General features: G+C 38.1%; 4 protein-coding genes across 4 annotated transcripts in view; 3 read left to right on the top strand and 1 right to left on the bottom strand.

The window, feature by feature from the left end:
- Positions 1-724, top strand: part of HELRODRAFT_182380 (hypothetical protein) — a gene marked incomplete at both ends in the record, with an annotated part of 9,226 nt that extends 8,502 nt beyond the window's left edge. Inside the window, 2 exons of the mRNA XM_009032647.1 lie at positions 360-436; positions 589-724. Of these exons, the coding sequence (XP_009030895.1) occupies positions 360-436; positions 589-724 (213 nt within the window). The remainder of the gene's footprint in view (positions 1-359; positions 437-588) is intronic.
- Positions 725-3,509: 2,785 nt separating this feature from the next.
- HELRODRAFT_194583 (hypothetical protein) lies at positions 3,510-7,796 on the top strand (the record flags this gene model as incomplete). The annotated part of the gene is made up of 7 exons (XM_009032646.1): positions 3,510-3,541; positions 4,028-4,167; positions 4,260-4,663; positions 4,823-4,862; positions 5,071-6,508; positions 6,629-6,866; positions 7,431-7,796. Coding segments are annotated over 7 exons (2,658 nt in total), but the record flags the coding sequence as incomplete, so codon positions are not given.
- A 9,877-nt stretch (positions 7,797-17,673) lies between these two features.
- HELRODRAFT_116410 (hypothetical protein) lies at positions 17,674-22,284 on the top strand. The gene is made up of 12 exons (XM_009032645.1): positions 17,674-17,811; positions 18,119-18,386; positions 18,596-18,681; positions 18,823-18,912; positions 18,980-19,079; positions 19,224-19,295; positions 19,390-19,561; positions 19,781-19,993; positions 20,118-20,425; positions 20,524-20,642; positions 20,793-21,462; positions 21,484-22,284. The coding sequence occupies exons 1-11, from the start codon at positions 17,728-17,730 to the stop codon at positions 21,276-21,278; spliced, it is 1,998 nt and encodes a 665-aa protein (XP_009030893.1). The 5' UTR covers positions 17,674-17,727; the 3' UTR covers positions 21,279-21,462; positions 21,484-22,284.
- Positions 22,285-22,846: 562 nt separating this feature from the next.
- The window catches only part of HELRODRAFT_194580 (hypothetical protein), a gene marked incomplete at its 5' end in the record, with an annotated part of 5,815 nt that continues 3,661 nt past the window's right edge, over positions 22,847-25,000 (bottom strand). The window contains 2 exons of the mRNA XM_009032644.1: positions 22,847-23,473; positions 23,574-24,347. Coding sequence (XP_009030892.1) covers positions 23,220-23,473; positions 23,574-24,347 — 1,028 coding nt within the window. The 3' untranslated portion in view covers positions 22,847-23,219. The remainder of the gene's footprint in view (positions 23,474-23,573; positions 24,348-25,000) is intronic.

Raw genomic sequence — 25,000 nt, 5'->3', positions numbered from 1 at the left:
TATAATATGAAGGTGGAGATAATATTAACAACAAGAACGAAAGCGTGCCTCGTGAGATGCTCCGAGCAGATGCAGTCTTCTATCATCTTGTTTTGTTTCTCATTTTGCTTGCCATTTAAAATACATTCATTGATTGGTGTAAAGATTTTAATTCAATTATAACCCTGGATATGAATAATTGTCGTTGATGGCTGTCCTTTCAGGTGAGTCCTGGTGTTGATGATGATGTTTCAGTTTCATTTCACAAATGCACGTATCATCATTCTTAGCATCATCACTACAACCACCACCACCATCATCATCATCATCATCATCATCATCATCATCATCGTTGTCGTCATCATCACCATCACCACCAGCTTCTGAACATTCGTGAGTGCTTCCATCTGCTGGCATCACGTCAGGTGCAGTTGAACGCCATTGAGCCAGAAGGCAAGTGATGATGATGATGATGATGATGATGATGTTTACAATAATAATGATGACGTCGACGACGATGCTGCTGCTGATGATGATTGAGGTGATGATGATTGAGGTGATGATGATGATGATAATAATAGATAACTATCATCACGTTCACAACTTCAGATATTTGTCAGGGCAACTTAAAGAGCATCCTGGAGCTCTTTTTCAGCCTCTCTCGCCACAAGCAGCTGCAGAAGCAAGCAGCTGCGGCTTCCGCTTCATCTGTTACAACTGCAGCTTCAAACTCGCAGCAGCTTAGCTTGAGTCGGAAACAGAATGGCGGCTCACACGCTGCAGGAGCGTTTAAAAATAAATTGTGAGTTGGTTTCGGTTTTTGTTTGTTTGTTTGTTTTTAAAATGTTTTAGTCTATGTTGGATGATGTATTTGTTACATTTTGTTTATTTATTGTTTATGTTAGTTTTACTTGTTCATTAGACAGACACACACACGCACACAAACACACACACACCCCACACACAAACAAACATTCACACACAGACAGACAATCTTATTTTTATTAGAAGCTATAACTAACGAAACAAAAAAGGCGCGGAAAATTAAAAAAATATATCAAGATCAAACCTAATTTGATTTAGAAATAATAATAATAATAATAATAATAATAATAATAATAATTCCATTCAACAAATAATTCTTTCCCATTTCGTCTTGTACGGCATTAAAATGATACTCAGTGCTGCTGATGAATTTAAAAAGAACATCCATAATACTCATATGACCAGGTCTTAAACTGTGTGCAAACAAAAAATAAACGATAAGATAATCACAGAGGCACACACACGCGCGCACACACGCGCGCACACATGCACACAGACAGACACACAAATACAACAAATACACACAGAGAAATAATCAGAGTACATATGTGTTGCATGTGATCTAACTAATTTACATATAACCTGTTCCACAGAAACAAACCAGCCAGCATTTAATTGGAAACTTAAGACACGTAGACAATATACACACGCACATACACGCACACACACACATACATACAAACATACATACAAGCAAACATGCATACACACACGTGCACAAGCCGACAGACAGGAATTATTATCTTCCACCAGCCGTCCGATTTTAAATGCTTTTCACTTTTTAACCTCCCCAACTCCACTTTCAAAAATGTTTTGTTTACTTTCTAATTGACTTTACTATCTCTTTTTCTTGTTTCAATCTCTCTCTCTCTCTCTCTCTCTCCCTTTCTCTCTATCTCCCTCTCTCTATCTCTTTCCAGATTGGTTTCTCTCCATGCCATCATCGTTGTACTACCTCGTAACTTCATTCCGCAATGTTTTACTCTGGGTTCGGTCGTTTGTTTCATTTCAATTTTTCAACTTCTCACATTTTCAAGTTTTTCATTCTCTCTCTCTCTCTCTCTCTCTCTCTTTCTCTCTCTCTCTTTTTGTTTCTCTCTCTCCCACAGCTTCAGTTCGTTTGCCCTCCAAGGCCTTCTATCAATCTTTCTTATCTTTTTGATATATTAATAATTGAGGGACTGCGTGTGTGCGTGTGTGTGTGTGTGCATCAATGTATGTCTGCTCTATATAAAATGTGTTAGTAAGTCCAGGTATTTATTTATGCATTACTCATCAATGGTGCCCTCTCCCTCTCTCTCTCTCCCTCTCTCTCCATCATAGCATCAGATTTAATGTTTTGTTTTCATTGTTACAGCGCAAACAATTGTTGCATACAGTTTTCTGCTTTTTGTGCTTTCACGATAAATTTTTTACTCCGTGTGTATGTGTATGTATGTGTATGTTTGTTTGTTTGTATGTATGTATGCGTGTATATGTTTGTTTGTTTGTGTGTGTATGTATATGTTTATTTGTATTCGTTCATTTGTTTGTGTAGAGAATGCAATATCATATCAATGGCCCGAGAACTGCTTTGAAATCTATCTATAAAGAGATCCTTAATGAACTAACTAATGAATTAATTTGCTTAATTACGACCTGGTTTAGTTTTTTATAATTCAGATATTTTTCACTGAGACTTTTTTTATAATTGATTCGTTTAATTATTAACTTATTTAGTTGTTTAATTATTAATTTATTTATTTGTTTAATTATTAATTTATTTAGTTGTTTAATTATAGAAACACCTGATCTATCTCCAAGTCAACAATCTACCGTTGTTTTGTATTGTATAGCATCGTACCGTAAGATATTGTTTGTATGGTATTTTGTATCTTGATGCGTGGTATTTTTAGTTGTCTATGAATGATCGTGGGGGGGATGGTGCGATGAAAAGAGAGGAAACATTGGCACGCCTCTGTGAGTGTCTACCCATCCCACCCAACCCGCCAGCCTACCATCATACAAACAATGTCTTTTTCTTCTTAAGAGTGCTAACACGTGTGTCTGTGTGAGCATATGTGTTTATGTGTGTGTGTGTGTGCGTGTGTGTGTGAGCGTGTGTGCGTGTGCGTGTGTGTGTGTCCGGTTACAGTTACACATATTTCGCATGAATGGACCTTCAAATATTTACTCGTGTGCACTGGATTCATTAATAAAATTACCCTTTGCATGTTTTTATGTATCTGTGTGTATGTATACGTAAGTATGTTTGTTTCTACGTGCGTATGTTTGTATGTATGTGTGTGTGTATGTGTGTGTGTTTTTATGCTTACTTCTGGAGAAAAGTGTGTATGAGTGTTTGAGTATAAATCATTTCTCTGCAAACATAAACATGTGTGTTTGTGTGCGTGTGTGTGAGTGAGAAAAAGAGTGTGTGTTTGTTTGCGTGCGTGTGTGTGAGAAAGAAAGAGAGAAAAAAAGAGAGAGAAAAAAAGAGAGAGAGAGAGTCTGTGTTACTGATAAACTCACAGGATATGTGCGAGGATGAAAATTTCGAGATCGCTAAAAAAGGTTTATATCGTTTGATATATAAATAAGAAGAGAGAGAGGAGAGAGAGAAAAAATTATATTGCAAAAAATTCTTCCAACTTAAAACTAAACAACGAACGAAGGAACGAAAGATGTTGTGACGAGTTGGATGTATATGTGATGTCTCTGAAATAATGAAAATAAACTTCACCATTGACACGTGCATGTATCGAGAAGAAACTTCTATACAAACTATAATTACATACATCCATTCATACTTACAAATACTATACCATCATATGCAGACATACATACATAACCTACTAATCAAATTGAATTAGATAGTTGAAAAACAGACATACGTACGTACACACATACATACAACAACACATACAAACATACACCAACCTGCACATACATAAGGCATACTGAAACATGCAGTGTTCAATTAAATCATCATTTGCAGACCGACAACTTCACCATCGTCATTGGCGTCGGCATTGCACCCAGCCACACAACCACAGCAGCAGCAAGACGCAAACGAATCGTCATCACTATCATCACCTTCGATAGAATCGTCGTCATCGTCGTCGTCTTCATCTTCTGTTTGCAATGCTGGAGATTATTCGCCGGCCAGTCTACATATCAACCACAACAGCCACACCAACCACAACAGCCACACCAACCACAACAGCCACACCAACCACAACAGCCACACCAACCACAACAGCCACAATAACATCAGCCTCAACAACATTAAAAACAACAACATCAGCAAAAACATTAACAACAACAGCAACAAACTTATGAATAACAAGGGTGATAATATCGGCAACGATTTGTCGAGGAGAGGTTTGTAAACAGCCTTCGTTCATAACTTATTACAAAGTTCATTATGAAACAACTTTTTGAATCATTAAATAAACAAACATTTCTATAAATAGAATCCTCGACCTCGATGACGTCATCATCGAACAAGTCGAAGCCAACCGCCCCTGTTGAAGCCATCAAAAAAACAAGCATGCTAACTAAACTGAAACTATTCGGCTCAAAAACGGACAAGAAGAAATCGATACCGACCCCCGTGATTACATCCCTAATGAACACAGCCCCACAACCAAAACTGACGCCGACGAAATCTCCGGAAAGTAATTTAGGACAAGATGGCGAAAATAACGCGCCAATCGGAAGTAGCTGTAACAAACCACTTCCGCCGATACCGCAATCTCGTCTGCCCACCGCGACATCGCAGCAGCACGTCGGCCACAAACCGGATACAACTAAACCGAATATACCGGATCGAACGGTCTCCTTGGGTCCACGAACGACGAATCACATTCTGCCTCAGGTCCGTAGAAGTTATTTTCTCGTTTCAAATTTACTCGTTTCATTTTTTTTACGATTTAAGTTAAAAAATGGAAGAATATCATTTAAATTTTGTTCGTAATGTTGGGATGGTCTTGAGTTAAATACATTATCGAAGTACGTTCGCATTGTTATTCCGCAGAACCAAGCTGATGCCGGCATGAAATTGTTGAGCAGCAAAGGTTGGTGTTAACTAACTCATTCGTCTGCCTTCTGATTCATTAAATTGTTGGGCATGAACTGTTTTTGGCTGATGTGTCTGAACGCAATATAGTTTCATTTTTTTGATTCATTCAAATTATTTTTATTCGCTTAATGTTATGGGGTTGGACAGTTGTGATTCATTGATGAGGTATAGAAAATTGATCATTGATCGTTTCCAACTTGCAGATAATCTTCCATCACCTCAAACCCAACTGCCACGTCAGACGACGACGACACAGAACAAAATGATGATGCTGCCAACGCTACAACAGCGTCAGCAACAGCCACCGCAGAAGCAGTTACAACCACCACAACAACAGCAACAACACCAGCATCAACGTCAACAACCATATTTGCCACACTCAACTTCATCAACATTCAAATCAACAACAGCAACGACGTACAACAATGCCACAGCCACTTTGGAAAGGAGCAGCAAACTACAACAACAACAGCAAAGATACCACCACCAGCAGCAACAACAAATAACCACCACAAAACACCCAACATTTTCTTCCTCCTCCTTATTCCCCCCGCCACCAGCGACAGCAACCACACCCTCAATGAACACATCAACCACATCGTCGTCATCATCCGTCTCAACAAAACTTCTTCGTGACGTCACACGTCCATCCATCCAAACGAAACTCAGGACCTCGTCGACAAACAGCATCAGCAGCTTAAACAGCTGTTCAAGCAGCGTAGCTGGCTCTTCCTACGCAGCTAGCAGTCTGAACAAAAACGCGACATCAAAATTACGCACCCCGACCACGAAAGTTTTTAAAAGCAGCAGCAGCAGCAGCGGAAGTGGTGACGTCAGCAAGACAGCGGCCAACAAAAAAGATACAGCGCTACAAAATGGGGCCAAGATTAAAGGCACGAGCAAAATTCAACGAGTTTTATCTGCTAAGGAAGAAACATCGAAATCTATTTGCTACAATCAATCAGCTAGGAACATCAGCAATGGCAACAATGGCAGCAAACCATTCTCCACATCAGCGGAGTCTCATCATTCATTGAAGCGAATTCCTCAAATCAACTTCAAAAATATAAACAACAACATCAACAACATCAGCAACAACAACATTAACAACAACAACATCAACAGCAACATCAGCAACATCGATAGTTGTAAAACAAAACCGACCGCGACAGCAACGACGGGCCTTAGGAATGCTATCTCAAAATTACCAAAAGTCTCGAATCTTCAGCCGCTAACCGAATCACTGCCTTTGAAAATGGAATCGGCGGTAATCAGCGGTAACATCGCTAGAGCAGGTGACATCATCGAGAATGAAATCGGTGGAAATAATTCGACCGGAACATCTGATAAGGAGATTGAACAACACGATGGTGACGATGATGCTGGCGACGTGGAAGAAGAACAGAGGATTGATGTGGTGAAAGAGGAAGAAAACGAAAATGAAAGTGACTTAGGTGGTGAAGTTGAAGATGTTGTTGATGATGAGGATGATGAAGTTGTCGAAGAAGAGGATGAAGATGGTGATGAAGAAGAAGAAGAAGAAGATGATGCTGGCACAGCTCACACTCAATCTGAAATGGTGAACATTTTTTTCAAAATTTTTTCAATAAAATACATCGCGCCATTTTTTACTCAGTTCAGGTGAATTATTTTAAATATTTTGCATTTGATAAAATAACACTTAAAATTTTTAAAACTGTGGCAGCAGCAGCCACAACTGCCACACGTAAATGATGATGACGAAGACAACAACAACAACAGCAGCAGCACCTCTCTTAACATAAAACCCATGGCACCTCTTGCTATCACAACGACAAGCAATTACATACTGAACGGCACACTCGTCGCCAACAACAACATCAACATCAACAACAACAACAACAACAACAACAACATCAACAACAACATCAACAACAACAACAATATTTTCCCGTCTTACAACCGCAGCAATTCTCTTGGTGACGCCTACTCTTTCAAATCGATGATCCATCGCGATAATGTACGCCATTTCTTCGTTTTTATTTTTAATCATTTAAATTAAAATATAAATATATACCATTTAATTATTATAAATAATTTCCAGCTAATTATTATCGTAAATAATTCATTTTTTGTCGCCAGAGCGGCGCTTTTGATTTAAATTCACTGGCATTAGGACGTAACTGGGATTGGTTGGATGGGTTGTCGTTAGTTGCTCGAAATATTGTGGCAGTTGTTGTGAAGCGATAAGCGTAAGCAATGCTAGGCGTCTCTGAAAGAACCCTCAGAAGAAGCATACTTCAGATAGAACAAATAAAGGCATGCCAAAAGCAGACCCTTAACAACATTTGAAGTATGGATCCCTATGAGTGTGGCCTCTCGTGTAACACCCCTAATCTAACAAGGGTTTTAATTTTGGCGGTTTAACTCCAACCCTAACAGCGCAGGGCTTTAAAACGTATACTGATTATGTAATAGTTAGTATGGAGTTACTCACCAGAGCTCAGGTAGTATTGAGAATAGGATGTTGGTATTGTTTAGGAGATGGTGTTGAGTTGTGAGACATAATGATACAAACAAACAGGTGCCGGTGAATGATGATGGTGTCAAACAGCTTCAAGTACACAACAGCCATCAACAACAACAACAGCAGCAACAACAGCAACAACATCAACAACAACAACAGCATCAAACTTCATCAGATATCAATCCACCACCACTTTATCGTCGTCGTTTCGGCGGTGATGGCTGCTACAACATCACCAGCAACTTCACCAACAACAACCCCAAGTCGCCATTCTACCCACCAACAACAATTATGACGTCACAAAATGACATGACGCGACGTTGTCATAGCGACGATATGACGAGTGGCTACGTCAGTGAAGGAAGTAGCAGTGGCAGAGGTAGTGGTGGTGGTGCAGCTGGTGGTGGCGGTGGTGGTGGTGGTGTCTGGGAGTCTGGCGGAAACAGAACGACGCAAAAAGTTCTTTTTGATGAAGAGGATGATGAAGATGACGGCGATTATAAGAGGAAGTGAGTTTGGATGGTGCAATGACCAGGGCTGTTAATGGCGCTCGAAAATTGTATCGCCAAAAGCAACACCGGCTTTCAAATGCATCAGCTCTAATAATGGCGTCACTCATTTTTAAAAGTCATCTCAAATTTCAAATTTACCACTTTAAAAACGCGCTAAACTTTGAAAATTAAAGCAATCATTAACGAAGCTGCATCCACTTGGTGCTCAAAAGTGTTGGCATCAAGCTTCGATACCTTCGGTCTAAAACGCATCGGCCGAACTCGATATTCGAATGCTGAAAAAGATAGCAATACTTCGATGTTAACAGCACTGGTGATGATGATAGAGGGGGTGATGATGATGATAGAGGGGGTGATGATGATTATGATAGAGGTGGTGGTGATTATGATGATAGCGGTGATGATGATGGTGACCTACATTAAATTTACTTTCATTAATATTGCCTTGGAAACCACTGTTGCATCAAATTTCTATTACTAATAGTAACAAGCTCGTGAATAAATTATGTTAATGTATGTTAATGAGTCAGTGTCGGAGTGTCTGCTTTCAATCATAAACTCCACAGTATTAATATTAATCACACACGTGCACACATACATGCAAAAATATACACAATGCGTATACACAGAAACTTACCCACACATACGTACAAGCAATCACGCACATACAAACACACACACATACACACGCACACACACATACACACGCACACACACATACTTAACAGCAAATCTTATCAGCTGAACTTAGGTTTGAGTGAGTAAGGAATCATGTTTGCCAGCGAAAGTACTTGTATGTTTTATTGTATGTTGCATTGTTTATTATATGCATAAAAGTTCTGGCGGCACGCAATTGTTTGTATATATATAAAATACATATACAAAAATTTGTATTGTTTCATTAAATTGAATTTGTTGCAAGTTCTTACAGGCACACCCAGCAACATCGGTCAAAATCTAACTCTCCCTTTTTCGTTTCTTGTGTGTGTGTGTGTGTGTGTGTGTGTGTGTGTGACGATGGTAGACGGATGTAGAGGGACCTGGAGGGAGACTAGTGTTGTCCATTAAAAGTCAGTAAAAATCAGTTTTTAGACAGGAACATTTATCTTTTTTAGTATTTATGCGTGAGGAGTAGTTATGAATTAACCCACTATTATTTGATTATTTAGAAGAATGTGGTGCTGATATAGCGAATCAAGCTAGTAGTTTGTCATAGCATTCATGTTGCACTTGATCTTCTGAGCAGGGACTTGTATAATTTGGTAATGGAAATCCATTCTGACATTTTTTTTTATGTAGTACCTTTAATCGATTGATTCAAATTCAAGATACTATATATCGCTTCATCTCTTATAATTATCATTATATTTACCATTATGTATTACTGAACACGCACTATAGTTCGATTTCTCTAAATGTGTTGCTGATATAGTAAATTAAGCTGGTAGTTTGTTACCAGATACCTCGTGTAGTACTCTATTTACCGAGCATGAAAATGTTTAGGGATGACGTCATAATGTATTTATCAGAACGGTACATTACGTACCATGGATGCACCGAATAGTGAGTTAGGCTGACGACCGGATTGCTGGTCAACTGGCCAACCAAAGGCCAAAAAACCACCATTTTTAAAAATTCATTTTTTAAAATGGAAATTCAAGCTAATGAAAAAAAAAAAAACATGAGGTCATTCGTTTCCATCCAACAATTCTTCAGCCTGGTGATATTCAATCTCTCGATCAAATTCAAAACGTCCCAACATGATGCTAGGGTGGCCAAAATAAATTTCCTGCCGATGATACTCAACAATGTTCTTCTGGAATGCGAAAAAGTGATGGTTTGGACGAAAGTTGCAGCATTCGACTGTTAGGTCTTTAAATATGGCCGAAGACGAATGTCCAACTTTGGTGTTCCTCTCTCCACATCTACATGCGGCTCATTAAATATGCTATGAATATCAATTAGTTGTGTACAACACACATCTGTTCAACACGTTTGAGTGTACGATGCCGTTCAGCTGGTGCACACCAGTAGTGCGTAGCATCTAATTATTTTTTTAATATTCATGAGATCGTCTTCATCATTTTTATCATCATCATCATTCTTATTACCATCAGCATGGTCTTCGTCCCTTGATTGATACAACAAAACATGTACAATATATTTGTTTGTTTGTTTGTATGTATGTGTATCTGTATGTTTGTGTGTATGTACGCGTGTGTGTATGTTTGCAAATGTGTGTGTATGTATGTGTGATGCGGTACAAAGTTCACTGAACAATAATACAAAGAACGGAGAGAGCTGGCTGTTCTTTGTCTTATCAAACATACATTTCTGGGAATTTTATCAACTCTTATGTTTAAAAACACGCACGCACTCACACATGCATGCATACATACATTTATACATATACACACACAATCATACATATATACACGTACAATCACACGTACATTTCTGCATAATGCACTAACTTCTACCATATTACATACACATGTGCTCGCCCATTCATCAATCCACCATATACTTGTATACATATATTCCACGCTCATACACACACATACATACATGCACACATACACATTTATAATTGAATATATACCATGCAATTTATATGCGGTATGTGTATGGACGTTTTACATACAAAAATAACTAAATACAAAAATACATACATATATGCGTGTGTATATACATGTATATTCGTGTGTGTATACGTATATACATGTATAATATACATTGTATATTCGTGCGTATATGTGTATGTATGTGTGTTGTTCATTTCAAAGGCTCTTTGTCTTGCGCAATGTACATTTTCTATTGGATGTGGCTTAGCTCAGGTAGGTTAATTATTATAACTGTTACTGTTGTGTGTGTACATATATATATGTATATATATATGTATGTGTGTATGTTTGTGCGTGTGTGTGTGCGTGTGTGTATGTGTAATATTAACAACAATAATAATAATAAATGACCATCCGTAATTTATAATTGTAACTGTTTAGAGATAAATAAACGAGGGAAGGAATGGAGGGATGTGGTTTAAACTGCCGGAAATATTGATAAGTGATTAATATTTGCTATTGGTTGCTGTTATTAATCATATTGATTAGAATTTAGAGATAGATTTGTCGTGTGTGTTTGTGTGTGTGTGTGTGATTCAGTAATATAAACTATAATTAAATTAACAATAATAATAAGATGATATTTCGTTTCGCAAATAATTTTTTTCAATAAAATCGAAAGAAATTTTGTTTAAATTTTGATAATTGCATTGAAGTGATCGGACCTTGCATAATTTAACTTCAAATTTAAATTTCAAATTAATTACTACTGCAAATAATAATAACAAACAATGGCAATGATGGAATAATTTTAATAATTCTAGCATCTATAATTTTAAAAAAGTCGTTATCAGTTCAGGATAATTTTTTGTATTTTTCCATAATCCATTCATTCATTCATTCATTCATTCATTCATTCATTCATTCATTCGTTCGTTCGTTCGTTCGTTCGTTCGTTCGTTCGTTCGTTCGTTCGTTCGTTCGTTCGTTCATTCATTCATTCTTTCTTTCTTTCTTTCATTTCTTCATCCATTCATCCATCCATCAATTTATCCATCCATTCATCCGAATCAACAATATTTGTTTTTAATTAAATTTACATAGAGAATAAATACATACAAGTGTTCAAACAAACATACGAACATACATATATACATACATACATACATACATACATACAGACATGCATACATACATACAAACATACATACATACAAACAAACAAACACATGAATGTATACAAATGTTTAGTGTTTACATTGACGCATCTTCATCTATCTAAACATTTTTATTCCTCAATTATTTTCGTTTCTTTATCTTTCCAAGTTTCATTTTTTCATTCATCAACCTCTCTTCTTTTACATCTATCTGTCTATCTTTCTTCTCTCTCTTTCTCTCTCTCTTTCTCTCTCTTTCTCTCTCTCTCTCTCTTTCTCACTTTCTCAAACCCTTTTTCATTTCACGTCAAATCAATTCTATTTATCTAGCGCCTATTTGTATTTGCATTGGAAGAAGATAAATAAACTCTTGCATCATCTTACTTTCCATTCACTCCTCTCTTTATCTCCTCTCTCTCTTTCTCACTCTCTCTCTCTGTCTCTGATTATTATCAGCATCATTCATCCAATCACTGATTTACTGACAGTACTTTCAATCAATCAATCAATCACACCGCACTCTTTCTCACGTGCATTTTTTTTCTCAAGTTGTTTATTCTCCAATTAAGTTGTTGGCAGATTCCTTTGGATAAACAAATAAAAAACAACAAAAAGACCGGCCAGATATTTAAGAAACGTGAATAATATTCTTTAAATAGGCCAGTTAAATAATGAAAAAAAATAAATGAAACAGAACGCCCCCAAAATATTTCGGATGTAAAAACACGTCAAAAAGGATACAAATATATCAGACAAGATATGATACAGAGGGATGATGATATCAAATAGAAAAATTAGTCCCAATTGTGTATGAATGCAAGAAATATCTGGGTAGAAATATGAAAAAATGTGAAAGTTGAAAGAAAAAAGCAATCATTTGGAGGCAAAAACATTGTTTTCAAGAATTTTTTCAAGAAATATTTTCAAACTTTTTCATCATTTTCACTTCACCTGTAGCCTTTTCTTCTTTTTTCACAATAATAATAATAATAATAATAACTGTTTTGTATATATACAAACCAACAAAACAAAACTATTTTTCTTGTTAAACATGATTTAATGTTTTGTTTTGTTGGTCGCCGTGTAGTCTAGATAGGCGCACGTGTGTTTGTGTGTGTGTTTGTGTATATATATATATGTGTGTGTGTGTTTGTTTGTGTGTGAGTGTGTGCGTGAGTCTATGTGTTTTTTCACTATTATGCAAAATTTATTGCATGAAATGAACGTATCTATGCGTGTATAGGTTTTCTCCTAATCCACATTACCTCCAAAACTATGGACTGATTACCCAATGGGATGATGTGCCTGGCAATTTATGTATGAATGTTTGTATGTGTGTGTGTGTGTGTGCGTGCGTGTATATGTGTGTGCGTGTATTTGTGTATGTGTGTGCGTGCGTGTGTGGAGGTGTATGTGTGTGCAATGTGGAGCTCGTTTGTAATAAATTTGCATAATTTCCATCATCGTCATCATGATTTTCATCATCTTTATCCTCGTCATCATCGTCGTCATCATGATGTTAGTAATAGTCATTAATGAGAGTCTGTTATTTGAATAAAGAATAAGCTTGATGGATGGATGGATGGATGGAAGGATGAATGGGTGACTTGATTTGTTTCTGCAGTACAATCCACTTTCACCTTTTTCACATCTCCACTAGGGCCCTTTTAATTCAATTCAATTATCATGATTTGCTTGATTGATCACTTAAACTATCCATTCTGCATCAGTTTCCAGACAGCCCATCAGACTTGCAGCGACAGTGAGAACCAGCCCGCCGGCAGATCCTACCACCTGCCTTTTCGCACCTTCTTTGAGAGGAACTCACGCGAGCGAGCCAGCCTGCCCCTGGTAGGCACCCACCCTGGTGGTTACCTCTCCAGACGGAACAACCACGTGCTGCACATCGTACCCACCATTCCCGAGGTCTCCGAGAAGTTGTCCCCGGTCACCACCCACAGGGAAAATAAGGACAGGGAGGATTTCAAACGTACGAGCAGCGACTGGTCCACCGATGAATCGCTTCTGACGCCACTGCCGAAGCCGAAAAATTTCAAAAAGTCTTGCGCGGAAACCATCAGCGTGCCTTCGCAGTCGTCTTCAACTACTGCAAATACAACAATATCCAACAACAACAACAACAACGAAAATATGAAAGGGTCTTCATTGAGCGTGAACAACAAGCAGAGCAACAGCAGCAGCAAGGGAAGCAGTCTGTCGATCTCAAACGGGGGGAGGAGCAAGTCGAAGAACAGGAACGCCAGTCCAGCAACATCGGAGAAGGACGCCCTGAAGGGAGAGAGGTTGAGTAACTACAGTAAGGGGGTCATGATGTTTCCAACTGGTGCCATCAAACCTGGTTTCGCATCTCCAGTCAGCCCCATGAAGCAACCACAACCCCCACTACCACTCACGCCACATCAGCAGCAACTTTTACTGCTACAACAACAACAGCAGCAGCAGCAACAACAACAACAACAACACAAACAGTTCTTATCACTATCGGCCCAGCAACACTTATTTGCTTCGATGAAAAACAAGGAGATGAACGTGAACAGCAATGGAGGAGGAATCAGAAGAAGGGGTAGCAGTGGCTGTGCCGAGATTGGAAGTCGTTTGAACCAGGCCAGGGCCACCAACACACCCAACTTCATTTACAACGCAGCCACCACCAACATCAGCAACAACAATTTCAACTGTGGCGATAATGGCGAGCGTGACGAAAATAGCATCCAATCGTCGCAAACATTAAAATTTTACGACGATCCGTCTCGGTTTCGATTAAAGTATTCGGCTAATTACGATTCTCCGCATAGATCGGCCACTCTGCGCCCCTTCGAGCACTCGAGGGGAGATGTGCTGTTCGGTCCGTACGGTTCGAATACTCTGACGAACCGCCCATCCAACCACCCTGCGTTCGCTCTTTCAAATAACATCAATAACAACATCATCATCAACAACAATAACAACAACATCAACAACAACAACATCCTCAACAATAGCATCAGCGATCATTTTAATATCAATAAAGAACAAATCGTCAACTTCTTACGAGAGGGAATGAATGTCACCAACATTAATAATGACGTCATTCCTAATGTCAACATTATTAACAACAACAACAATTCTAATATTAACAACAACAACATCAACAACAACAACTTCAACATCAACAACATCAGCGTTTCGAGATCGAGTTCATCGTTACCGAGACAGCACGGCTTACCGAACAGCATGTCACTTTTCAAGAACAACAACTGCAACAACAACAGCAACAACAACAGCAATAACAACAGCAACAACAACTGCAACAACAACAGCAACAACAACTGCAACAACAACAGCAACAACAACAACAACATCACAACTCCAACATCGCCAACAAACCAGACTAACGCTTCAACGACGTCCTCTCATCATCTCATCTCTCGATACCACAGCCCATTCGCGAGCAGCTTTGCAAGTAACTACACTGTCCACCACTTGACGTCTGCAGCAGTAGCCAGCAGCAGACACAGCGGAGGCAGTGGTCCCAACAATGATAATGTTCATCACAAGGAAAATATCGAAAATGGAGGTTGATATTTTTTCAGATTCATCCATTCGTTCATTCATTCATTCATTCATTCATTCATTCATTCATTCATTCATTCATTCATTCATTCATTCATTTATTCATTCATTCATTTATTCATTCATTCATTCATTCATTCAGTCAGTCTAGTCGGTCAGTCGTTCTGGCTAACAGTAACATTATGTAATAATAATATTATTATTATAATAATATAATAATTATAATAATAATATGATAATAAGACTGTTGAATCTAACTAAACCTCCAGGTTGTGGGTCCACGCTGTCCCTGGGTTCAAGTGCAACCTCAGCGTATTCAACCGTTAGATCCTACTCCATTCAATTTATTATTGTTATTAACTATCTTAAATTATTTCATTAATTATAGTTTTATTAATTATAACTTGTTTGTAAATTTATTTACTTATATGTTTTTTAAGTTTTATTGGATAAGTTGAAATATTTTTTTTTATAAATTAACAAACAGGCAGAAGAACAGCATGCTCAGGAAGTGAGCGAGTCTTTCATTTCAATTAGTTGTAAACATGTTTGTCTGTATACATGTATGTTTGTTTGTTTGTTTGTTTGTATGTATGTATACATATTTGTATGTGTGTATGTTCGTACGTATGTTTGTATGTATGTATTCATGTATGTAAGATTTGAACGAAACTCTGAAACTTGCCACCTCAGGTACGTAGATTGCGACAGGAACTGCAGAGCGCGCAGTCGAAAGTCACAACGCTAAGCACACAACTCAGTACAAACGTATGCTGATGTTATCATTATCTATCTGTTCGATTGTTGTTGTTTGTTGTTGTCGTTATCATTATCTGTTCGATTGCTGTTGTTTGCTGTTGTCGTGAACTGTTTTTATTTGAATGGGAATGAAGGAGCTATGAAATTAACCGGTTGAAGGAACGAAGGATGTGATGAATGATCGAACGAAGTAGCAAACAAATAAATGAATGAACAAATGAAAGAACGAATGAACCACCACTCACTCCAGGCTCATGTTGTGAGTGCCTTCGAGCAGAGTCTGACCAACATGACCAGACGACTTCAGCTGCTGACTAATGCAACCAACCAGAAGGTTTGCTGAATATTTTCGTTACAAAGTTTTAAAAAGTAAATGTAGTCATTTATAAATTGATGGTGTTTGATTAGGTTATAATAAATATTTGATAATGTTTAATAATATGATTCCATCTACAATGAATTTGGTCATCCTCAAACCGGTGAACGAAGGACGCTGAGTTGAATGAGTTGCGTGCCACAATTGAACTGCTGCGAAACCAGGGCGCCAAGATCAAGCTGGACCAACAACAACATCAACAACAACTTCATTCATCGTCGTCGTCGTCTTCAAACCACACCAACAACAACAACAACAACAGGCAATCGACTGGTTCTACTGGGATTTTTTCATTTAAAAATAAAGATGGATCGGCGGCCGGTTTGTGATGATGATGATGATGATGACGAAGATGATGATAACGATGATGATAATTATTATGATGATGATGATGATGATGATTATGTTCTAAATGATAGTAGTAGTACGGTAGTAGTAGTATTGTTTCACCATCCAGCACCAAAAAAATACAAAAACTTTGTTTCCCTCAGAACTCCGCAGGCATATGTCCTCTGACAGTGTGGTCAGCAGCGTCAGCGTGGCCAGCCACCAGTCTGGTAGTTGTGCTTCAAGTGCTGCTGCCGCTACTGGTGGTGGTGGCTCTGAAAAGAAGAAGAAACAGAGGAATTGGGTGTGTCCTGATGATGATGTTGAAGATGGTGATGGTGTTGATGGTGATGATTTTATTACTGTTGATGTTTATGATTACAAGATCATCATCATCATGATCATATACAGCTGTCATCCTTCGGGAAGGCTTTCTCTCGAAGGAAACAACAACAGCAGCAGCAGCTCTACAACAACAACCTGTCGACGTCATCAACAACATCCAACAACAACACATCTTCCCACCACAAGTCCTTGAACTCGGACGCTGACTCGGACACGGGCAGTCTGTATTCAGACGCCTCCATGCTTCACCTACAACAACAGCAGCACAGCACTCCACACCACCACCACCATCATCATCATCATCATCTTCTTAGGGATCATCATCAGCACCCCATGAGTCTGCCAACCAGTCCGATCAAAGCCTTGAGAAATAGCGAAACGGGGTTTGAATGTTTGCTTTTGTTTAAACAACTCTCTGATTTAATTTATCCTTGAATCCATTGATAAATTATATGTTCCCTGGACCAGTTGCACACCAAGCCGACCAATCACAAATGAGATTTTAATAATAGATTGTTACATTTATACTAGATCGACCAATCAGAAGCGAGAATTAATATATTTCACCCAATCATGCCGAGTAGTAACCAAATCACAAGCGATAATCCATAAACAATAATTAAACCAGGTCGACCAATCACAAACGAGAATCTATAAACCACCTGTCATAATTCATACAGATCGACCAATCAGCAGCCGGAATCGATAACCGAACTGCAGCAACAATTACGGGAAAAGGATATGAAACTGACTGACATCCGGTTGGAGGCGCTGTCGTCAGCCCACCAGCTGGAACACCTGAAAGAGACCATGAACAGAATGAAGGTACCTAATCGCCTGGCTCTCTTCTTCTTCTCTTCTTGTTGTTTTGTTTTGTTTTGAAGAGTAGGAACAAATTATTTGTGCGGAGAGGTTTTTTAAGAGAATTTTTGTAGAAAGAGAGTTGATTTTGCTGGTCCATTGATTTATTTATTGTATAAATTTCGAATTTTTTAATTTTTTACAACACATCAACAACACAACATCAACAACAATACAACTACAACAACTAGACATCAACACATCGACAACACAACAACAACACATCAACAACAACAACACATCAACAACACAACATCATCAACAACAACAGAACGAAATGATGTCATTGAAAGTGGAGAATGATCGAATGCAGCAGATGATAAACCAACGTGGATTAATACCGCAACAACAACAACAACAACTATTATCATCACCATCGTCAACAACGGCAACAACTCTATCGTCATCATTATCATTATCGTCGTCGACATCGCTATCATCCCCAACTGCCTCTTTCTTGCCATCATCTTCATCAACGAACTCCATAGCAACGACCATTAGCAAAGACCAACGGCTATCTTTAGATCCCTCAAGCTATGGTTATGATGATGGCGGTGATGATGACGATGACGACGACGATGATGATGATGACGACGATAATTTATTTGATGATTAAGGTGACTTTGAGGATGACGTTATTAAGGTGACTTTGGGGATGAATCAATCTACACTACGATCATCATCATCAATAATAATAATAATAATTATTATTATTACTATTATTATTATTACTATTTTTATATTACAGATTTATTGCTAATGGACTCTGGAAGGAGGGAATCTCAGAGGATAACACTATCCGTACGCAGATCCGGATTCAATACAAACAGCGATGTGAGATTTATATGATGTATTAAAGATATTTATGTGTACGTCTTTTAAGGTTGTGTGTGTGTGCATGTATGATTTTTGTATGCTTAACCGTGCACGCACACACACACACACACACACACACACACACACACACACATAAAGTATACAGATGAGATATTAATAAGTACCATTCAAGTCAGTGGGGGAACAACATGGACTTCCCTTATGACGTCAGTCAAGAATAATTTCAAGGTAATTAATTAGTTAATTAATTAATTAATTACTCCGTATTAATGGCTTGCGATGCATTTCAATGAAGGACTACTTGGTGCGTCTAGACTCGCAGACGTGTCTGGGTCTGGGCGGGGAGAGCGTATCTGACCTTCACATCGCTGATGTCACGTGGTCTCCAAGTCAAGGTTGTTTGCAATGCTTAATGAAAGAAGAGATGGATGAATGAGTGTACGGATGAATGAGTGAAGTAGCAAATGAATGAAACTTGCGATAAGTGAGATAATTTTCATGAAATGAAATTTGAATGAAACTTCTTACAAAATTGTCAGAAACATCGCCAGAGTTGCTGCCGTGTGGCTACCTCGTCGGCGATAACACGAACGTTTCTGTGGCTCTCAGAGGTCTCCTAATTCTTCCTTCTACTCATTTTTTAAACACGCGCACACGCACGCTCACAATCCTAAAACGCCACAAACCAACATCCACACCGCACAGATTCAAGAGACGGATCAGTGGATTCCCTATCCTTCGAGAGCCTCATCCCAAAAAGCATTCTACAGCGATATATTTCCTTAATGGCGGAACACAAATGTGTTGTTTTCTATGGCTCTTCTGCGGTCGGCAAGAGTTACTTGGCTCGAAAACTCGCTCAACATCTTGTTCTCAGGTTGTTGTCGCGTTTTTTAAACTTCAAAATATTTTCAAAACTCTGGTTTTATTTGACAAACTCGTCAAAACAGCGTTTATAAATGTTGTTTTTGATTGAAGATTGGTCGAATAGTTCAAAATGATGTGTCGAGAAGTCATTTCTTAAAAGTTTGAATAATGAATGAGTTGGCAAAAAAATGTAAAGGTCATTAATCTAATCAAAAATCTCTTCCATCAGTTCTGGAAAAGAAATGAGACCGTCCTCAATATCCACCTTGCAAGTGAACCACAGTTCGCAGGAGGATCTGCGGCAGTATCTCAACAAGATGGCGGTCAGTCGGGATCGGAACTCCACGGATCTGCCGGAAGTGATCATTTTGGATGACTTGCATCACGTGACTTCCTTTTGTGACGTGTTCGACAATTTCTTGAACGGAAATAAACTAGATTGGTAGGTTGCCGTCGATGTTGATGATGTAGCGCTGTAGAAATACGTCCCAGAGTTTGTGTGGAGACACATTTTGTAAAATCGCAGCAACATTTTAATGAGTAATAATTTCGTTTGCACCTGACAGGCCTTACATCATTGGGACAACGAGGGGATCTCCAGACAATATCAGCAACACGAACGCACCCAACTTTCAACTCCATCGAAACGTCTGCTTCATCCGGTACACCACCAACACCGAACCTGTGAAAAACTTTCTAGAAAGATTCCTTAAAAGAAGGTGGCTGGAGGTGCAGTTGAAGCCACAACTGACCATCTCATCCATACACGAGAACCACGGAAAAGAGACAGCAACCGTCCTCGAATGGCTACCGAAATTATGGAAGCATCTGAATAAATTTATTGAAGAGCATAGTTCAAATGATGCTGCTATTGGTTAGTTTAGTAGAAATTATTACTCTTAACTACGTGTATCAAACTAAAATTAGTGTAATTTATGCCTAATTATTGCCTAATTTACATAATTTATGCAGGACCTCATTTATTCCTAGCCTGTCCAATGGATTTTGTTCAGGCGGAGGCCTGGTTCTTGAAGCTGTGGAACTTTAAACTCTTGTCTTACATGACGCAGACCGTCAGAGATGGTTTACAGGTTATTGTTATTATTATTGTTATTATTGTTATTTACAGTAGTAATAGTAGTGGTAGTATTGTTGTTGTTGTAGTTTATTTAACATCCTGTGAGATGTTTAGAAACAATTTTTAACCTCGCTAAAAAATGATTAACCGCGACAACTTTCAGACATACGGGGTCCGTGTTCTGTGGGAAGATCCAGCTGGGTGGGTCGTCAGGACCTCACCATGGACCGCCCTCCATGCTACCCCTTCATTACCTGTTACCTCAAAATCCACCAACATTAGTTCCAACACCGCTCTGAACAGTTCTGCTGCCGACACCTTCACGTCTTCCCACAATGTTGCCACGAGCGGGGATGACAAAACATGGCCACAATTACTCAGAATTAGGCCGGAAGAAGTCGGTTATGACGTCAGCAAAATGAACCTTAACTGCAAGAACGGAAATGACATTAATCAAAACAACGGCCACGACCACGGTGACGTCATTTCTCTCAACACAAAAACATACAACGTCAGCAGTGGACATATAACTGAAGTGACATCACTCATTCCAGAAGTTAACGTGACATCCGGCGATGGTGGTGATGATGATGATGGTTGTTATGATAACGATCAAGATAATGATAATAATGTTAATGATTTATCATAAATTGTTCTGTATGGATGTATTTAAGAAGAATTTTTGTAGAAGAATTTTAATTGAATGTATGAAAGATAACACAATTACGATTGCAGATCAAATGAAGCGACAAACGAATTTGAAGTATCACTTTTTGATTCAGTTTTAATGAATTTGTTTATTGAATTGTTAATTTAATAGTTTTAATTATCAATTAATTCTTTGGTTATATCAAAAAAATGCCTTAAATATGTAAATTTAAGATAAGACATTAGCAGCATAGTTTTAAAGTGTGTATTATTTTTATAGTGTATGTTTTTGTATTTCATATCGATTTATATGTGTATTTGTATGTACGCCGTACGTATGTTTGTGTTTTATACTCAAAATTGTGTGAATGGTTGTACATATACATTAAGAATGTAGGAGAGAGACAACATAACCATTTTATAAAAAAAACTGTATTAAAAACACACACACACACACACACACACACACACACACATACATACATACAACTACACATACAACTACACATACCAGTAAAATATTGTAAACTACACCACACACGACCAATTCAAAATACAATAACATACAAGTGACTCTAAACTGGACCAATTCCGACAACATGGAACAAATTGTGGCGTCTTCTCTTTCTTTCTTTCTGCTTTTTCACTAATCTGTCTAAAAGTTCTATGAATCGGAACTTTGGAAATTAAATTATGATTAAATTATTATTATTTGTATTCGAAGTATTAAATTTATGATTGAAAACTTACTTGATGAATACTAATTACTCCTTATTGAAACCTCACATTACTAATGTTACCTCGTAAGATTTCAGTATTCATTCGTTTTTTATCTGCTTATTTGTTCATTCATTCACTCACTCATTCATTCATTCATTCATTTGTTTCTCATTCACTTATTTACTCAATAAAACAGTAATACAACATAATTAGAGTAAAATTTTACATTTTTTGTATTTATATAGCGTAACATTCGCCGTGTGAAGATGATGCGTGATGCTGTCTTATAGCTGATGGCTTTGATTTATTTTATTTTTTTTTTTGCTAAGGTCAAAACTTAAACATTATTTATTAATAATTAATTGTAATCAAGTGCAAAAAAACACACAAGCACATGCATCAATCCACACATACATACATACATACATATGAACACAAACACATACTAACTCACTTGCACACACACAGACATGTATACACACACATACAGATACACATACATACATATAAACATGCATACGTGTAACAAATTATTTTTTCATAGCTTTTTTTCGAGGACAATCATCCAACGGACATTGATTTCATTAGTTTAATCCAGAGATGGGACCAAATCGTTATGACCAAGAAACAAAAAAGGGAGCCACAAATCTTAAAAAATTCTCCCATGGGTCGAAAAACTCTGCTATTTAAGTACATATGCGGCCCTTCAAAGGTCAAATAGTTTTCAATGCGACCCTCACAGCAAAAAGTTTGCCCACCCCTGGTTTAATCTGTCGAGTTTTTGCATAATGTAATTTTAATTCAAGTCTATTTTTGAATTTGTTTTAATTTTGAATAAATGAAGACCAATTATCATCATTATGAATTGAACATCGTAAATAAAATGTGCTTTTTGTTATTATTTTAGTGATTTTTAAAGACGTAGTGATCTGTTAAGTGTGTATTTTCGTGTGCTGTATTTGCCTTAACTTCAAAATTCAGTTGTTTCACAGCAGATTACAAAGCTCACTTTTGAGTTCGTTAGGAAGCGATTTTCATTAAAAAAAAACATTGTCAAGAATAAAGTTGGACGTTTGTCTGAGGTTCGTTAACAGTTATGATAGCTGGTTTCATCTATTGGAAAACGCTTTCCATAAAAGTATAATAAAGTTGGGGTTGCAACTTTTTAAATCAAACAAGAAATTTTTGAGTCAGTAAAAACGATTCTTTATTCATTCATTCATCAAATGACCCCAGATCGATACATATCCTCGATGATCTTCTCCATGGGTATCTCGCCGATGGCCTCTTTGAAGAACAATTCCTCAATGGCTCCGTCGGGAATGGCGGAATTTGTAGGGATGGCCAGCAACAACTTACCGAATCGGTTTATCTGATCCGGATACGTCTGACTTACGTATTCGCTAAAGAGGAGGTGGGCGTGGTCTTGCATGTTCGACACCAGGCAGCTGTCAATCAATGTCCTCGTGGCCAGAACTGTTCATAGGTTGTGTTGTGGTGGTGGTTATGTTAATGAGGTTGTATGGATGGAGTTATGCTAATTAGCAAAAATATGCATGCATGCCCAACAACTGACTTGGCTTGAAGAAGACGACGGCTCTGAGATATGAATATTCAACAGCATCCACTTCCAAATCATTCAATCGCTTTATTATGTCTTCGACTTTTGGACACAACTTTCGCATTTTTGTTAACATCGTTGTTGAGTTGTTGTTGTTGCTGTTGTTGTGGTTGCTGTTGTTGTGGTTGTGGTTGTTGTGGTTGCTGTAATTGCTGCTGCTGCGGTTGTTGACGACGATGAGATTATTAACGGCAGATGAAAGAGCATCATAACTTGTTTTCCGCTCGCCATTTTGACCTGAATCTCGAAGATTGAGGAACTTCCGGTCGCAAACTGAAGAACCGACTGCACAATCCTCCACCACAACCTCATCATCATCACCTCCCTCATCATCATCACCTCCCTCATCATCATCACCTCCCTCATCATCATCGTCATCTCCTTCTTCATCATCTTCGCCAGCAGCATCCTTATCCCGCATCTTAACGACGCAATCTGTTTTTGAGGCAATTTCAAAATTTTTACCGGAAAAATTCTCGCCACGTTTATTCGGTGAACCTTCAAAATTTTCATTTGTAAACTGCCCACAACCACCACCACCATCACCAAAATGCTGCCTGGCATCATTTAAAAAATCCAACAATCTAAACTGGCTGGCCGAGAGCATGAAGAGTTCCTTCCAGGAATCTGCCAACAAACTCAGCTGATCGGCCAGTGATAGGTTGAAGGGGTAGCTTGGGATCGATTTGATCCAGTTTAAACCGATTAAAAGCATCTGGGCCGCTATTTCTCGAATTGGAAATGATTGGAATGATGATGGTGGCGGTGATGATGGTGTTGTTTTTAATGATGATGATGATATTTGTGGTGGTAATGATGATGATGATTGTAATGATGATGATGTCTGTGATGGCAATGATGATGATGATGATGTCTGTGATATGGACAGTTGCGATGAGAATAGAGGCAGAGGTGATGGTGTGAGAGGATGGTGCGAGAAACAACTCAAAGATGACGAAAGAAATGATGATACCGATGATGATAATGATGTTGATAATGATAATGATGATGATAATGATGCCAAAGATAATGATAAAGTTGTTGATGACGATGAATTGGTGGAATGATAATAAAAGTTCCTCAGATGATGATTGCTGGATAGTGGCCGCGACATATTTTCATTTAGTCTCTCTACTGGTGATGAAGACGGCGATGGTGATTGTGATGGTGAGAAAGACGATGACGACCCGTAAGAATTATTTAGAAGTTTAACGTAGGAAAAAATGTTGGTTCTCGTGTGACTCTCTCGCTCCTGCTGCTGTTTATGAGGATGCTGAGGTTGTTTTTGTTGCTGTTGTTGTTGCTGTTGTTGTTGTTGCTGTTGTTGTTGTTGTTGTTTGGATACTGTATAATAATTGTTATACATCTTGAAATCGTCGTGT

The sequence above is a fragment of the Helobdella robusta genome, assembly GCF_000326865.2.
Source record: "Helobdella robusta unplaced genomic scaffold HELROscaffold_85, whole genome shotgun sequence".
In the NCBI taxonomy this organism is placed as follows: Eukaryota; Metazoa; Annelida; class Clitellata; order Rhynchobdellida; family Glossiphoniidae; genus Helobdella; species Helobdella robusta.
Note: the sequence above shows the minus strand (reverse complement) of the source record. Positions and strands in the feature narration are given on the sequence as shown.

What these genes read in the sequence shown, in the direction of transcription:
- HELRODRAFT_116410 (XM_009032645.1), top strand. Translation starts at nt 17,728, where the DNA reads ATGAAACTGACTGACATCCGGTTGGAGGCGCTGTCGTCAGCCCACCAG. An exon ending in CGTTTCTGTGGCTCTCAGAG is followed by an intron (nt 19,296 to 19,389) that starts GTCTCCTAATTC and finishes CACACCGCACAG; the next exon opens with ATTCAAGAGACGGATCAGTG. An exon ending in GCTCAACATCTTGTTCTCAG is followed by an intron (nt 19,562 to 19,780) that starts GTTGTTGTCGCG and finishes CTCTTCCATCAG; the next exon opens with TTCTGGAAAAGAAATGAGAC.